Source organism: Meleagris gallopavo, chromosome 2 (assembly GCF_000146605.3).
Source record: "Meleagris gallopavo isolate NT-WF06-2002-E0010 breed Aviagen turkey brand Nicholas breeding stock chromosome 2, Turkey_5.1, whole genome shotgun sequence".
NCBI lineage: Eukaryota > Metazoa > Chordata > Aves > Galliformes > Phasianidae > Meleagris > Meleagris gallopavo.
Window position 1 is genome coordinate 16,921,323 of NC_015012.2, and position 17,041 is coordinate 16,938,363.

Here is a 17,041-nt window from a genome sequence, read left to right on the forward strand (position 1 = left end):
GCCTCCTCTGTCCAAGGATTACGAGGTGTTAAACCTCAAAGCTTTGCCATGCCAGAGGGAAGTTATTCCCTTTGTTGGCAGATCCGGTTGCAAGAAGCGATAAAACACAACTTTTCCCCATTCAGTGTAAACTGAAGGATAAACTAAATCCCTGCAGCATAGAATGAGATACGCATCTTACTGTACACCTTCCATTAGAACATGCAATACGAAATAAATCCCTGCAGAGAAAGAAAATACTAATGTTCTTAGAATGTTACTGACCCATGAGAACAATTTTAATTGCTCTAAAATATTAAGCTAGCTTTTGACACTGTCAGAGATATAACACCTTTCCTGTGTTACCATTTTAACACTCAAGCAACAAACAAAGCAATTAAGTTGTCATTAAAAAAAATTGCAAACCTCCAAATTAAATTTTCTCGTTCTTGCTCACATAAAATGCCCAAAACAACTCAAAAGGACTTTACTTTTTCTTTCTCTATAGAATGTCAGGGAGAAATGACCTGAAATTGCTGCTATTTCATCCCATCAAAAAGTGTGAAATTTCAACGCTGCACCTTCGATTAACCTTATACTTATGATTTCTACTAAGACTATTCTTATGCATAATTTTAAGCAAAATGAAAGACCTTGCAGCAGAGACCAAAAATCAATAGCTTGCCAATTCACATGTTTATAGCTGAGATACCAAATTTTATAAAGGTTCTTGTCTCTTCTTCCTGTATTCTTCCCTACCTTCTCAGTTTCAATTGAGGATTTGCTCTGCTTACAGGAAGTATGAACAAATAATATTATCATTCTCAAAGGAAAAATATAGTAAGGAAGATGTTACCACTAATAAAATCATTTTCACGCGACACTTAAATTGAAGAATCTTGAGTTAAAGTGTATCTTCTGTTGACCTATAGCATGCACAATGGATAAAAAAAAAGACTTCTTTAAAATCAGTGACAAACTCTACTTAACTGTGACAGGGTTTTGGTATCTCTCTTTCTGCTCTGAAATTAATATTAAATATTGAAAATTAATACTAGCCTATTTTCAAAAAAGTGAAAGGTAGAATTAGCATCTCTCAGTCACAAAATTCCAGCTTGTGGCAACATACAACAGATTAACTGAGCAGGAAAATATGCTTCTATCATCAGGTCAACATAAATATGGAAAAAGGTCTATGCGTCCCACATATGTATTTTAATTTGGAAGTTATTTCAATAAAATTAATATCCCAGTATGAGTTCATATATGCTAAAAATGAAATACCAATAACATTTTAACACAGAGATGAACTGAAACTGGAACGCTCCTACAAACACTTGCAAGGTTTTAGGTTCTTGGCATTTTTTATCCTTTTCTGTTTCATATGGACTGAACACATCACAGGAACCTGTTTACTGAAAGCCTTCAGCTAAAGTCAGAACTTCATTTTTGCTGACTTCTGATGTCTTCTCTCTTTCACCTTCAAGAACTAACTAAATATTATTAACTGCTAAGAAATGTGGCTCTGTTCCTTAATAGAGTCAAGCCTGTCTTGAACAGGAAGTAAGCGCTTTCCCTGTAGGAAAATCCAACAGTATACGAGGGACCTATGTCGTATACAACCTACAATTATTTTTCTTCTTTCCCTCAGAAATTCCTCTCCAATGATTGAAGCCACTTTTACACACAATTCTCAGAATACAAATAAGAAAATTGTTATTAATTAAGTGTGCCATCAAACATACTTAAAATGGATCATCCCAATTCTAAATGGCAAAGTTTATACATAATGTCAAGTATATTCTTCTGCAAAAGTTTCATTTGAAGACATATATTTATGTCTTCAATATGAAGATACATGAAGATACACACACATATATATATGAAGACATATATTCTTCATATATATATTCTTGAAGACATACAGAATATATATATATATATATATATATGTATGTATGTGTATATATATATATATATATATATTCTGAAGCACTAAAGGCAGGGCCACATATAGTATCGCATGACAAGATGAACAACAACAATAGTTGCTGAACTATTCAAAACAATAAAAAAGGCTTAGGAAAATACCACCATGAATTATTATTTGAGAACAAGCCAGCAACTAGTTTGGAGCAGACTAATATTATTGCAAGACCCCTCACAAGCCTAAAACCGTTAGTCTTTTTTCTTTTCTCTATAATTACAGTGAAATTAATAGATACGTTCTGGGATTTAAATGATGATCAGAGTAGTTTTTAGCAGATTTATTGGCAAAAAGTTCCTTCCTCAGAAATATTTTATTTCAAAGCTGTTTTTATTACACTTCCCAGTTGAATGGAGGAATGCAAGGTCATGGTCACATCTTGTATTTCTCTGACAGACAGGAAATTAACACGACCCCACAAAACAACATAGAGAGCACAAAAAGCTTCATCAGATGATACCAAGTAGAATGAGAGAGATATACAAGAACACCTATTTTTGTAAAGATATTTCTCCACAAAAACTGTAAACCATGTTCTTATAGGCATTAATGACTGGCAAGAAGCGTACCTAAGTTTCACTCTGGAACAGGGGGACTTCAGGTGTAATATATGTGACTTCAACAGGCACAGGCTTTGTTCTTCCTTCCTGGACAGATGGAGGAATTTGCGGCTGTAATTCACCAGAGGCATCGTTTTTGCTCACAGAAGCTTAGAAGACCTCCTTTGAACATAAAGCTTTTTTCCAGACAGAATACATTCCCCTCCAGTTTCTTCCAATACATCAGACTAACTACTGGGATAAATGCTAATTTTAACCTCTCTACGTATTTAACAACTTACAGTAAATGAAAATACCATTAATTAGTTTTGCTTTAAATTCAGCAAGGTATTTCACTTCAAACAAACATTAGTGTTATGATGCTATTCCAACGTTTGTGAATTTAGTCATTTAGAGTATCATAATTTTTAAATGATATAAAGCAAATGTATGTTCAACACAACTAAGAGATTAAAAAGGATTTAGCATGCAACTAGAAAAAAAGGCTCTTTAGGATATGGTAACTTCACTGAAAAACTGAGCATACATTATGTGGCATCACCTTCTGCATTTCCTGAGAGTAAATCTGTTCTGCTTACTCAGTGGAAAGCAAGCAAAAAAGAAACACAGTACATCTCAATGGTTTCAGTACTGTAGCTAAGATGCCAAAAAAGTACTGCAAGATAAATCAGGACTGTAATACAAATGTAATATAATCAAAACCATCCAGGAATAAGTTAGCAAAAGTTCATCCACTTGACTGAATGGAACTTTTCCTGGTCCAGTACAATTATCTATTTTTACTTTGGAAATGAAGTTCTAAAGAGTTCAGGGTTTCTGAAATGTGATCAGCTTAGAGTTTCTACCTGTAGCTCTGCCTACCCGTACTGATTCATCAGTGGTACTATATAATTTGTATTCTGTATTAACAGTCAAGGCTTTAGGGTATTTGTTCATTCAGCAGATAGATACCCTGATATCATGGGCAGAAACTTCATATCAAACTCAGAGGAACAAAATCAAAGTGAATTTGCTCAGACACATGTGCACTTCTGCACTTCTTTTCCGAGCATTGGTTTTTTTTAGGGGTACCTTTTTTGTTGTTTTTTCTTTTTGTTTTTGTTTTTGGTGTTGTTTTCACTGTTCAGGCACCACTGAGTACTTAAAAGCACATCCATAGATTATGACTTACTAGAAGTTGAAGAACACATTGAAATATCATCAGAGAGGAAGGACAGGTGATTTGGGAACAAACTACAGCCAATTATAAAAACTTACACACAGTTTTCCAAAGTCAATTACCCTATTGCAGCACATTCTCTGCCACCCAGAAAAGCTGAAAATTTCCAAGAAACAGGAACATTCAAATCTTCCAAATCTCATCTCTTTAATGAAGCTGAAAATCAAGTATCTGGTTATGTTTATTTTTGCTCCTCATTGACCAGCATTATTTTGTTTCCCACTTGAAACACTCTGCAATCTCCTATTAGGTTAAAGGTACATGAGAAGAAACTACACACAGGAAAAGCCCTGGAACAAACTGCTATTATTTTAGCTGTACAAACAGTCAGTTTTAATGCTATCTTAATGCACCGACTAGTTCTTTTCAAGAATGAACACAGCTGATACTGTTTTTTTCCCAGTCCATTTAATACAAAAGGAGTCCTCCTATTTTGTTATTGCTTTTCTCTCATTATCAGCTAATTATATCTTCCAGAGACTACAGTCCACAGGCCCAGCAGACTGCTACTCAAGTCCTACTACTCTGTTGTTCAAGGCAAGGTGAGGGATTCGGGGCACAGGAAGTTTGTTTTTCAAGCATGCAGAACCTGGAGTCTGTAAGTGGCAGAGATGAGGGTCCCAGCATCTCCCAGCTGCTCCTTAGCAGAGCACCAACCTGGCATGTCTTTTTTGTTATCACATCAATATGCTTGATTCAAAGCAGTGTTTTTTCTAGACAAACCCTAATGCTTAATTACTACAATTAAAAACCTACAAGAATCCCTTGGACTGCCTAATGAAGTAGCTCTGATGCTTTGTTTTTAAGTGCATTTTATTTTTTTCTACGTGTGTTACTTTTAATTTGGTTGACCATCGAATTATAAATGACATTTTTAACTCAGATTCTGGTCTCTGTACTCTGTTCTTTGCTTTCAGCTCTGTGCAAGACTAACAAAACACAGCATGATGTTTGCAAAGCTGACAAAGAACAATAATTAGCATTGGAACAGTAAATGGATTAATAAAACCAGAATAAACCTCTTAAATTATCAGCGAGAATAACAACTTAAGACTAAGTAAAATTGAAAAAAAATGCATAAAATTGAGAAAACACAACCTGAATTGTTGAGTACCACGAAAACAAAATCCAGAGAAAGAATAAGAAACCATTTGTTCAGTCACAGGGAGAGCTCTTCCTGTACACTCACACAACAGATTATCTGCATTTGGATTCGGATTCAGAACAAAAAACAACCATGAAATTGCTATACATTCCTTATCCATTCATCATTTATATTAAAATCTAAGAATGCCAATGTCCTGCTAATACTGTGGCATGAATGGGAGCGCCTAATTTGTGCTTCCCCATTTGCCTCCAGCCTCTCCATTCTGGGAAATCATGGGAAACCAAGAATCCCTATTCTAGCATGGAGTAAATGACTTTAACGAGATTAAAGTCAGAATTTGTATTGATTGAAATGACCAACATGCTCAACTCATGCTCTATAGCATGAATCAGGATATTTGCAACATGTGAAACACTGAATGAAGTAGCAGCAGCAGTTTCTGCCTTTCAGCTGAAGGTTCAGAAACAATCTTCAAAAATCTAACCTAAAGGAAGGGAATTAAGTTTTTAATTGACCTATAATACAACATTCACATTATACAAAAGACATTAATGCATATTCTGCATAAAAAGTGAAAAGAAAAGCCTCCTCTGTGTTAAATATAGCAGAAGCTAACAATTTTCAAAACTGGAAAGTAGATAAGTGGAAAATATTTTGTCTAAAATCTCTATGTCGTTCTTATGAGCAGTTAATGTTGCTGACATAAATAACTATTCATATTGTATACACGTGCATACATATAATCAGCTCTGCAAGCCAGGCTGAATGTACTAGATAACAATTATCCTTTTCCTGGAATCAAGCAGGGAGCTGTTTCATAACAAAGTCTTCTTATTAAGATTGGTATTTGGCAAACATTCCCTTGCTTTTTGAAAAAACAAGAGCTTTTTATTTCTTTCTGCTTCTAATATTTGAGCCAAGTCACTAGAAACAAAACATAAAATGGGTGAGAGGTGGTTATAATGCTCTACCATCACAGCCTTTGCATTTCCATAGAATTCCTTTTTGAAGTATCAGAATGTAAGTACTGAAGTACAGCTGTAATGGCATTTAAACTGCGTGTGGCACACAACTCTGTGAGATACAGCAGAATTCTGAATACCAGAACCATAACATAAATCCATAGCACAAAACTGCCCTGGAAGTTTTCTTATCACTACTTTTGGCAGCTCCCTGACCTTTCCTTCCCTGCCTTCTGTCTCCAAATCCATAGATAAAAGTTTTCTATATTGTATCACAAAAGATAGATTACAAAAGAGGTTGCATCGAGATTAGTAAGGATGCAGGTACTTTTTGAGTTTTCCCATTAAAAAGTTCAGATAAAAGTGTGAGAGAAGCAGTTTAACTGGGCCCAGATACAGCAGTCATACACATTGTTAACACATGCTTTCCACAAATTAAGACTGAACCTTTTCTGCACATTCTTCCTCTTCTGTCCCTATTGACATGCTTGCATTCATGTATAAATAACAGATTTTGAAAAATACCAGGAATGTTTGTTAAGAGTTTTCTGATGTTATATTTCTTTAGTGTTTAGTTCTGGTGGAACACGCAACCCAGCACTGTTCATTTTATTTTGCTGTCATCCCACTAAACATGCTGCTGGGCTGAACGTTTTTACTCTTCCCTAGTGACTCCTAACTTGGTCCTTCCAGTTGTCAAGCATCAGTCTTCATCACTTCTTAACAAGAGACTAACAGCCTTGTTTGGGTCCTCTTCATTTCTACGGTCTGTCCAGTGAAGGACGCTGATGATGACAGAAGCAGATGGTGGCAAAGGAAGGGCAATAACCACCCACCTTCCAGGGGTTCCAAGCCCCACACATTTGTTTATATATAAATGCTTTCAGACACAGACAGTTACTCCAATGCAAGCCTTTCAAAGGGACAGGGTGGAAAATCCTCCAGTAGTACCTATACAGAAGAACTAATTGTACCATTCAGACTGATCAGTTTAGAAGCTGTCAGAAAGTGAAGTGAGTCCCCTGGACAGTTACATTCTATGTAGACAGACAGCTGGAATTTCAAAGAAACTGTGCAGTCAAGATACCCTGTTCACTACAAAAGAGGGATGAACATGTTTGAACTACATCTCAACAGTGTGCACAAAATACCACAAAAACTGCTCAATATTCTCTAACCTCAGAAAAATATCTGAAAGTTGGAACCATTACGATCAACAGTTGACTTGCTTTACCAGCTATCATAATAAAGATATTTTGCCACCATCACATTGTATACCACCAACCACTAAAAATGTTTTGTTTATGTAAGAAGCCTTTCTCATCTAAAAAAATACCAGTTCCCCAGGCATTCAGCTTATCATATATAGATGCCATTTCCATAAAATTTTATTTAGAAACTTCAAAGCTGAACACTACAAAATTCCAGATCCAGCCAGCTTTAAGAGGATAGGACAAGTGTGGCATTATTTCAATGTCTTCTTTATGCACTCCAATCCACAATGATATTCCAGATCCACATTCCTTTAAAGTTAGGTCACTGACAAATGTTAAGCCTTGGGCTTAAAAACCTGACAAAACCTGCCATACTGAAACAATTGGTTACCTGCCCAGAGCTGTAAGCATGAGTGATATTTGCAATTTGCAGAAACTGTTCACCCTCCTCTACTGAATCATTCCCACCACCAAAAACCCTAACCAATATTCAAATGTGTATTTTTAAATGCAAAGGACCTAAACCAAAGCTAGTTTGACTACATTCTGAATTTAATTTATGTAACGTAGGAGAACCTGCATTTTAAGTAACCCTGTTAAAACATGCACATTTTATAAAACTGGAAGATTTCCAATTAGTCTTGTAAGAAAAATGCCTGGAAAAGAAGCTGTTCTGCAGATTTTAGGCTCAAAGTACAGTAAAATTAGAGTGTAGAACAGTAGTCATTTAAAAATATCTCGTGTACAGCATTACTAATCTCTTTAGCACAGCAAAGTAACTACTGATAAACCAGATTGCTACTTCTTGAGCATACATCTATCCCTCTGCAAGACTATACCCAATTGCATAATGTTTTTAACTCCCACCAGCATGTGGGAGTTCATTGACAATGGTCTCATTGTATGCTAAACTGGATTCACATTGCAACAAGAGAATATAACATTTAGACACACCTTGCAGATTACTCAGAGAAGAAAGTGTTTGGTTCCATGACAACACCAGCTTCTTCAGCATGGCAAGGGACCCAAGTTATATTTACCGTATTTTGAGCTAAAAATGAGTGACAGCAACTAGAGGTTGGATGGTTTTCAGCAGATGGATGAAAATATTTAATTTGCATACTGCAAGCATCTTCTCATTGAGAAAACTCAGTTGCTTTAACTACAAGGAATTCCAGAAAAGAAACAGTGAACTTTTGATAGGGATATGTAGACATGCTAAAAAAGACAGATGGTTTAAAGGTCAGATTCTATCCTTATTTTGACTGCTAACATTCAGAAGAACATTTATCAAATCATTTATAATTTATGTAGTAACGTCACAGTGAGGAAGTGCAAGATTAAAAAAGCATCTTGGCTCAAGATCCTAATCAGAGGAGTTCAAACAAACAAAAAACACCAACACACAGTGTTTCCGAAATAGGCTGGGAATCATTATTTATCTGAAAGAAGAACTTTTCAGTGCTCTTACCCAGAGCAAGAACAGAAACCCAGATTACGCATCAAATCTCATTCCCCTCCTCAAGACTATGGGATACAGATGAAGTTTAATAGTCCTGGCTCCAGAGCAAGAAAAACAGCAAAATTAGTGCACCCAGTTTGACAGTGAAAAGCATGTTTGACTGATTCAGTAACTGTTCAACCTCCTGCATATCTCTACATACAATATTACATAGAAGTTTTCGTCTCTCCTTAACAATTAAGCAGCTATGGGGTGGAAAAAACAGGTTTGATGGTAAACGATCAAACAATTAAGATTTTCACATTTGTAAGAGGAATAACTAGCAGGGAAAGCTGACTTGCACTTTATATTATCCTTATTTTCATCTGCTTTTACCTTAAGAAAAAAAAGCTTTATTCACTTTGACATTTTCCACATTGGATATTTCTCCCAGTCTGATATTCTTGGAAGTTTAAAATTAGTTCATTTCAACAAGACAAAATACATACAACTGTCTGAGAATAACTTGTAGCTCCAACTTTTAGAACAAGGATGCAGATGTTGGACAACAGGGAGACAAGGAGACACCTACTGCCCAGTGAAAAACCATGCAGTTTGGCTCAAGTGCAACTCAGAAAAAAAAAAAAAAGCTTGTGTAAAAGCTTAGAAGTTCATTATGGCAATAGGGAATTCAAGTTTTAGACATTGCCTCTTGGACTGACAGCAATCTTGACTGCTCAGAACCAGCAGGCTGTAGTAGAATTCCTTGTGATCATTGCTTCCTGTAGCTTGGATACTGTCATGGGATCTCCAAAAGTAACAGATAAAGAGGTAAGTGTCTATGAAGTAGAAGGCAGAAAGGATTAAAAACCTGGAGCAATCCAAAATTGCTCAGTCCTAGCATAATTTAGAAGATATGCTGAAAACGCATGGGGGCAACTCACTGAAACAGATGGTCTGACAAAGAAAAAACAATCAGTACATTTACAGTTGGAGTTGCTGAAAATATTTTCCAGTGCATCTTTTTGGAGAAATATGGGTTTTGGTTAAACTATGCAGACATTTCACATTCTTTCAGTGCTCTCTCAGCTATTTCTGCAGTAGTTTGTTTCACATAATGTAGGTGTACATTGTGTCTTGGAAAAGACAAAATAGGCTTTCAAACAACCCCCAGGAAGGAAAAGCAGCTTTTTTTTTTTTCCTACAAAGAACTCATTTGCTTCAAAAATATTCATGTAGCACAACAAAACTAGGTTCCCAATTTGGATCCTTCTGAGAAAAGTTATGCTGGTAATGCAAAGAAAAACTTGTAAGAACACTTGGGAAGAAATTTGGTTCATCTCTTCTGGATCTTCTGATTTTGTTGTTGTTGTTTTTAAGATATTTAAATATTTATGAAATATTTATGAAACAGTTACCCACACTGAAAACTAACAACAATAAAAATAAGCAAACTGCTTACCTTATCCTGGCTATATGCTGTTGCACAGGTTGATGCTGAAAATGGTCAGGCCACTGATGGTGAAGGCAGAAGGATGGGGAAGGCTGAAGACAGCAGGCAGGCTGATATATGGGTGTGTGTTTTCGGCAAATACATGCTGAATACTCAGTATGTGGCTGCATGCAGCACGAAGTCATAGGAGATGGTGCTGAGCTGCCAACCACTGAATGACATTCTTGCCTGTTATTATGGCTACTTATAGAATGATGGTATGGGCAAGGGTGGCAGCATTGTGACAACATCTGCTGAGTTCTTTGGTTGTCTAAAGGCAGAAAGGATGGTTTGATTGTACCATTAAATTGCAGGCAGCCATTTGGATTTGCTTTTGCTCTTGGTGTTTCCTTGGATGGGAGCTGCTGGAAAGCAACGTCTCCATCATTAGCCGCAACAATACTTGGGCTGGTAGCATTTGACAAGATGCTGCCATTGCTCAGGACCACAGACTCACTGACATCACTCATTGCCATGCTCCAAGTTCTTGACGGACAACAGATGTTCCTGAAGAAATAAAAATAAAGTTTACAGAACTGCCATGTTTTCAGATGCTCAGAGATTACTTTTAAATTAGCAAAGCTCCTCTCATCATCTCACAGGCAAATGGAAAGGACTAACACATACAGTCAGGAAAGTTTTGAAGGACCTTCTTGTTCAACAAAAAGTTACATTTTGGTTTAATCGCTTAGCATTTATGTAACTCAAATGACAGACTCTGGGTCACAGCCAAAAAGTTACGGCTGAGAAGCAGGGGAACAAGATCATTTTGTATAAAACTAAGTAACAGCCACTCTTTATGAAAATAGACTTCAGCATAAACTGCGTAACCATCCACACCTTGCACCACAGTTTGCTTGTGTTCTTTGAAAGCCAGCAGAAGAGAGGAGCACACAGCATAGATTGTTTAATAATCACTGATGTGGTGGTTTTGGTAACCTCCTTCTCATCCTCCCATTTCTACTGAAAATCATGAGTATTCATATTTTTGACGATACTCTTCTAAAAACATTTTATTTAAATGAATCAAACCTTGTCAGAATTGTTGCGTGGTAGCCCAGATCTTTAGCAGAAGTTCAAAATGAATTGTCATCAACACTGAAAATTTGTAATACAATCACGTCTTTCCTAAGCTTAAAGAAAAATCCTAGGATTCAATTACTACTGACTGAAAAGCTCATCCGTCCCATGACGTATTCCAAAGGCAGTTAAGAAATGCACTGTATTGAAAATAAAGGATACTAAAGTACTTTTTTTTTTTTGGTAGGAAAACCGAATCAGTGAAAGCTATTTATTTTGGAAAGGTGCATGAGGAGCTTAGTTCAAAATCAAAATTTAGAATAGCTGATTTTTTGTGTTAATTATAACTGCGCTTTAATGAGACTTGAAAATATGTTAAATTATATTGGTAAGTAACAGGAAAAGCAAAACATCATATTGAGCTAGGAAACAAATTGCTTCCCAAGTAACATAGCTTTTTTGGATGGGAAGGGAGGAGAAAAGAGAAAGAACAATGAGGAAAGACAAACACTAACTATATAAATGCAATTTAGAAGAATAACTCAACATTTGCTTAAAAACTAGAAACAGTTCATTACAACCAGTTTAGCTAGTGATGTTAGCTATTTAATACTGAACTTAATCAACAACAATACAAGTGGAAATTACAAGGTTTGCAATGCATGGACACTGAACTTTACAGAAAGACACAACACAAAGACAGATAAGCAAGAAAGTTTCTAACTTGTTTTCTTCTCTGCTACCTTTGGAGAGTGCTCAGCGCTAAGCCTGCCCAGCCAGCTGAGCTATTTAATTGCCTGAATGCTAATTCTGAGCAGAAAGTGCTTTGCACAGAGGAATGTTGCCCTCAGCAGCCCCCCTGCACGGGATCTCCCCGAGACATAACTAAATCCTTCACTTCTGAAACAAAAATTAATCCTGGGCTATTTGTTCTAGATCATGAGCAGAGCCAGATTCCCTGGGAAGTCACTTGCATTTAGATAAGCGCTCAGAGCAGGAGGTTTTTCCAGAGTCTAATTCCACGCATTCCTGCCTTGTACCCCTCCCCACATCAAGCGCCTTGAGGACTTTTCACAGAACACAGAGAGTAAATTCAAGTGGTCAGCTAAAGTTTGTTTCGGGCTGAAGAGATGCACTGGTAATGTGAAATGCTGCTGTGTTTGAACAGTCGAGTTTGGTCAGAACTGCAGGCAGCTTCAAAGACCACTGGAGTGGACAGAGCCTTAGCAGACAGCAAAGCAGAGAAAGCTCCCACTGAGGGGGTCGGCAGTGTTTTAGGCATTGCTGACTAATTATTTCCTTGTTCACTCATATAACAGTTAGGATGCACAGTGGTGGGGTTACATTTCTTTTTCTAAATTAGTTTGACACATCTGTATCATCGTTTGAAACTGTAAACCAATCAAAGTTACAGCTCCGCAAATTATTACTACAACCAAACATCAGGCATGGAGATGTTGCAGCTATCTAGTCCTTCCAGAAGGCAAACCACATCCTTTCCACTTTAAGCCCAGGCCATCTGTACGTGCAGTAGTTGAGACAGCACTCCATAACTTTCAGTAGCTGTTTTCCATCACTCTGTGAAGGAAAGCAGGCATTTCTGCATGAGGTGAATCCATATCACAGGCACAGCGTTATAGCTCGTATATCTCATGCCCTCAGAACCAGCGCTCTCTGTGCAGGTTTGGGACGATTGTGGTGCCTGCGCCCTTTTGAGCAGCAACATGGGAGTTAGGGCTTCTGCTCCAGCCAGCCCTGCAGCCAACACTTAGTATGATCAAAGATGAAAATCCTTATTTTCAACTGATGTAATATCTGCCTGCATACATTCAGTTTAAACATAATCTTCAGAATGATTCTTCAGAAACCAAAAAAATTCAAAGACAAGCCAAAGATCCATCAGCAGCACCACAACATCTGAGCAACATAATTCTGATTCAGTTCTCCTAGTGAACAGATTATATAGCAACTACTTCAAGCTATAAAAATTAATAGACCAAACTCACTCTTTTTCCCTTCATAAGCCTTGAGAAGCACTTGAGCTCTACCCACCTAATTTCATTGAGCCTGAGAAAGCATGGAAGCACCTGCTCACCTTCAAGTTCTCTCCAAGCTGTATTAAAGCCGGCATAACTATTCTGCATGCCTATGGTAGCCATGTGATGAGGTGCTGTGTTCCATTGCAGGTTACAAGGACTAAGGCTTACACTAACACTCAAAGTAAAATGAGCTGTGCTGTTCATTTGCATTGGTAGCTTTATTTGGTATTCTTTAACAGAGTGGTGGGTTGTGGTTTTGTTTGTTTGGTTTGTTTTCTGATTATTTTTTGTTTTGTTTCACTTTTATTATCTCAACTCACAGCTGAAGGCTTGGAAATGACAGACGTTCTGAGCAATATGGTGAAGGATATAATACCAGTTTTAAAACACACAGCCCTAGATAATAGGAGATTAAATGCAATTAGAAAAAATGTTAATCTAGATGCTTAATATGCTGCACTTGGTTATCCATCGCTCTTCACCTCTCCAGTTGGACACACTATTTTAAAAATAAATGACTATTTAGAAATCATGCCAGCTGCACTGCTAGCGGAAGAACACCAGAATTATCTTCAATTACCCTACACTTGATAACAATAACTGCTAAGAAGGCACTTTAGCCATACAGTTTGGAACAGCATCATATCTGGAAAGTACCACAGTCTGCAGAGGCAATGTTACGCAGTGACAGCTTTATGGAGTAATCTCTTTATTATTTGTAGAGCTAACAATGAACATGGCTTAGTCGGCAGACATCTGCCATCTACACTGCAAGCCCTTCAGGAAATAAAGTAATGCAGCACCACACTGAAACTATGTAGGATTTGGTGTTCCCTAACTAGTGTGTTCATTTGAGACTTGGATTAAGTTCACCTGTTCCTTTGGCTTCAACTGAACTATTTTTTCTTCACTTTAAAGTTTCCTTAAAAAAAAAGAACTTAAAGAAATATTGGTTCAACAAATCCCATCTGGACTCAATGTCTGCAATTGAGATTGAGAATGACAAAAGTGCAAGAGGGAACGATGTAGTGGAAATTTAGTATAACCTGGTATATTAGCACAGATAATTTATAGATTGTTAGAAGAGCTAATTTCTGCATTGTTGGGGTTTTAAAAACATTTAAGAAAATACGCATATACTCAAAATCTTCATCTTGCACTAAAATAAAGCTAAACCGTTATATAAGATTTTATTTTATTTATTTTAATTTAAGGTAGGACAAAACTCAAATTTCACTGAAGAGTTACAGAAAGCCTTGCAGCTGCAGCCAGCATCCTACCATTCAGTCAAATGAACTGCTCCAGGTTATGCGGTCTTTTCCGACCTGTCCGCTACAAAGCACGATGGTTCGGATGTGAACTTACTGCCTGAAGGGGGGAGAAAAAAGAAAAAAGAAAAAAGAGAAAAATGTTTTCATGTCAAAAGTTCATCTAAAGCAGTTTAATTCAAAAAGTAGTGCATTCTTGAAATAAGCAACATTTAACAATCCCATAGCTACTTATTAAGTCTCCTTCCAGATGAAATATTATAATGGACTTACAGTCCCTTAAGAGGCTACAGGTTTTTTCATGTGGCAAATGGGTTATGCGGTCTGAAACTGTAAACTTGGATAAATCCTCTCCAGACTTCGTTTGCTGTGCCAGTGAGCGCACAGCTACTCTAAGGAGGGTTTTCTCCTCCTTCACATCACCAAAATTCTTTGCATCTTTGCTTTTTCCTAGCATTTCCAGAAGTAACAGGTGGTGCCTGGTGTTTGATACTGTTTTTTATGGGAGACGTCTAGTTATCTATCATTGCAGTGTTCTTCAGGAAGACAAACAGCTTTTTAATGTTTTATGGCTGTTGATCTCCATTTTGGCTCTCAGCTGGACATTTTTCAAATTCTCTAGCTCTTATGCATTCATATGTGGTGCTTGGTTTCTCTCAATACCCTGATTCTTGCTTTTCTACTTCAGCTGTTAACCACTAGGTCTTCCCTGAAAAGCTTGCACTTTAAAAAACACAAGCACTCTCTAGAAACAAGGATTCCCTGTCCCTTCCACTTTGTTCTCAGGTATTTAAAAGGTATATTTCAGACAGCTTAACTTCAGAAGGATTCTTTCATAAGCACATGGGTTTATGTGCTTAATGCAACTGCCTGACTTGGAGGATCAATATGATTTTCAGTTTCTACTTCTGAGAGCAGTGATTACAGTCAATTTATTTTCTGAGCAGTCTATAAATATGCATTTTCCCAATTAATGTCCCCCTGGTAAGGAGCAGACTTTCAGCAGTTTGTGCACTTCTACCATGTGATAGTAGTTAGAAGACAGTTACAAAGCAGAAGAGATTTGCAGAATGGAAATTTCCCCTCTTTCATTTTGTACCTAGTTTTTCAAAAAAGAGGAAAGAAGAGCCAATTCTTCCATTCCTCTCAACAGCCCGACCCAACAGCTATGAAGCTGTCCCATCCTGAACCTGAGCCACCATGATTTCATTTCCTGCATCGCAGGCTGGCTGAGGAATGGCAATTCATGTGACAGGGAGTTTCCAGATGTCCCCACGCCAGCGCGTAGCTCACGGTGCAGATGGGCACTGGTGAGTCAGTGTTGCCAAGCTGGCACACAGAGCCACTCACCACCACCACCACCACCAGCTGTGGGAGCTGGGAAAGGCTGCAGAGAGTGGGAAAGATTGCTCAAGAAATGCAAACATCTATTTTGCCTTTAAGCTAAAGTTACTTTTCTTGGCACAAACAACAGCAGACCACTTACAGAAATCATTTGCCAGGTTTTGCTTAAAGAAATCAATTGCAGTGCTTTAGCTAGAAAGTCAGAGCTCATAATAATTAAGCTAAAAATAGAAGTAACAAGGAGCCCTGAAAATTCTTTTCTAGAAGTTTTGTACCATGATTAAATTTTATTTTAAAATAAATTAAACATATACACATAGGGAAAATGGAAAAATATATACATATTAAGGAGGGCAGAAAAGAGATTCACATAACCAGAGCTTTGGAAAGGGAAAGAGAGAGAGATACAGATGGACCTGATGAGAACAAGCCATCCTTCAAGAAAAGCATGCCTAGCTCTGAAAGGCACATACACCTCAGTACAGTTTAAGAGCACAGAGAACTCACTGGTTACAGCTGGGAGGGTCTCATCACACCATCTTATTTACACAACTTGCTGACTTGCCATTACCATACGAAAGATATCTCAGTTTTCATAGTTGCAAAAATTCTGACCCAAGTTAGCTCTAATCCTGCTTACACAGGAGGAGCTCTCTCTCTCACTCTCTCTTACACACACACACACTCCATCTTTCTTTAACTAAAAGAAGTTACTTGTATTGAAATTCCAGCAGGTTTTTGGCTCATCTTGCTGTGCCATTTACATTACTGCAGCTGTAAAGAGAGACAAAAAGTGCTCCTAAAGATACAGCCCAGCTACCCTCCCGCTATCCTGACCAAATTGCCACCTCACACTGCAGGTCAAAGAACCTTTCGACAAGCTCTTTCAAAACAGGTTTTCTTTTCATATCGGAAAACTACACCGGAAAATCTTTGAAGCATCTGCTGCTAACAACAGTCTTCCCCCAGTTCTGACAGCAGCAGGGCACCTCAGACAGGTACAAAGCATGGAGCTGGCAGCAGCAGAGCACGCCGGCACCTAGCAAGGCAGCAGTTTCACACCTCCAGCCCAACAACGACTTTCTCCGAAAGCTTCGCACTCCCGCAGGACCTTTCCGCTTCCCGTCCCGCCGGAGCCTCCCCGTGCCCAGCTGCGCCAGGACGGCCCACGGCCCCACCGCTACCGATAATGACAGCGGATCTGCTCGGACTGCCGGAGCGTGACGCGGGGCTGCTTCTCTCCGTTCTCTCGCCTCCCGCAAGCGGAGAGCTCCGCTTACGCTACAAACCAGCGTTTCAGCATAAATAAACCGAATGCGGGCTGTACTCTAGCAAGATCTACACCGTAACGCTTTCTTTTCCGCCCGACGCGAGCTCCCTCGGCACTTACCAGGCGCGGGCCGAGCAG

At 38.1% G+C, this 17,041-nt stretch overlaps 1 protein-coding gene across 11 annotated transcripts in view; it reads right to left on the bottom strand.

The window, feature by feature from the left end:
* Positions 1 to 17,041, bottom strand: part of DISP1 (dispatched RND transporter family member 1) — an 86,504-nt gene that overhangs the window by 22,273 nt on the left and 47,190 nt on the right. For 5 of the 11 annotated variants that reach the window (XM_019612645.2, XM_019612642.2, XM_019612643.2 and 2 more), the window contains 3 exons: positions 14,302 to 14,389; positions 9,933 to 10,469; positions 2,536 to 2,637 (listed from right to left, as the gene is read on the bottom strand). In XM_019612645.2, coding sequence (XP_019468190.1) covers positions 2,536 to 2,637; positions 9,933 to 10,438 — 608 coding nt within the window. In that variant the 5' untranslated portion in view covers positions 10,439 to 10,469; positions 14,302 to 14,389. Of the gene's footprint in view, positions 1 to 2,535; positions 2,638 to 9,932; positions 10,470 to 14,301; positions 14,390 to 16,140; positions 16,160 to 16,347; positions 16,941 to 17,023 lie in introns of those variants that run through there. The other 6 variants (XM_019612647.2, XM_019612646.2, XM_031552353.1 and 3 more) reach the window with 6 other exon arrangements.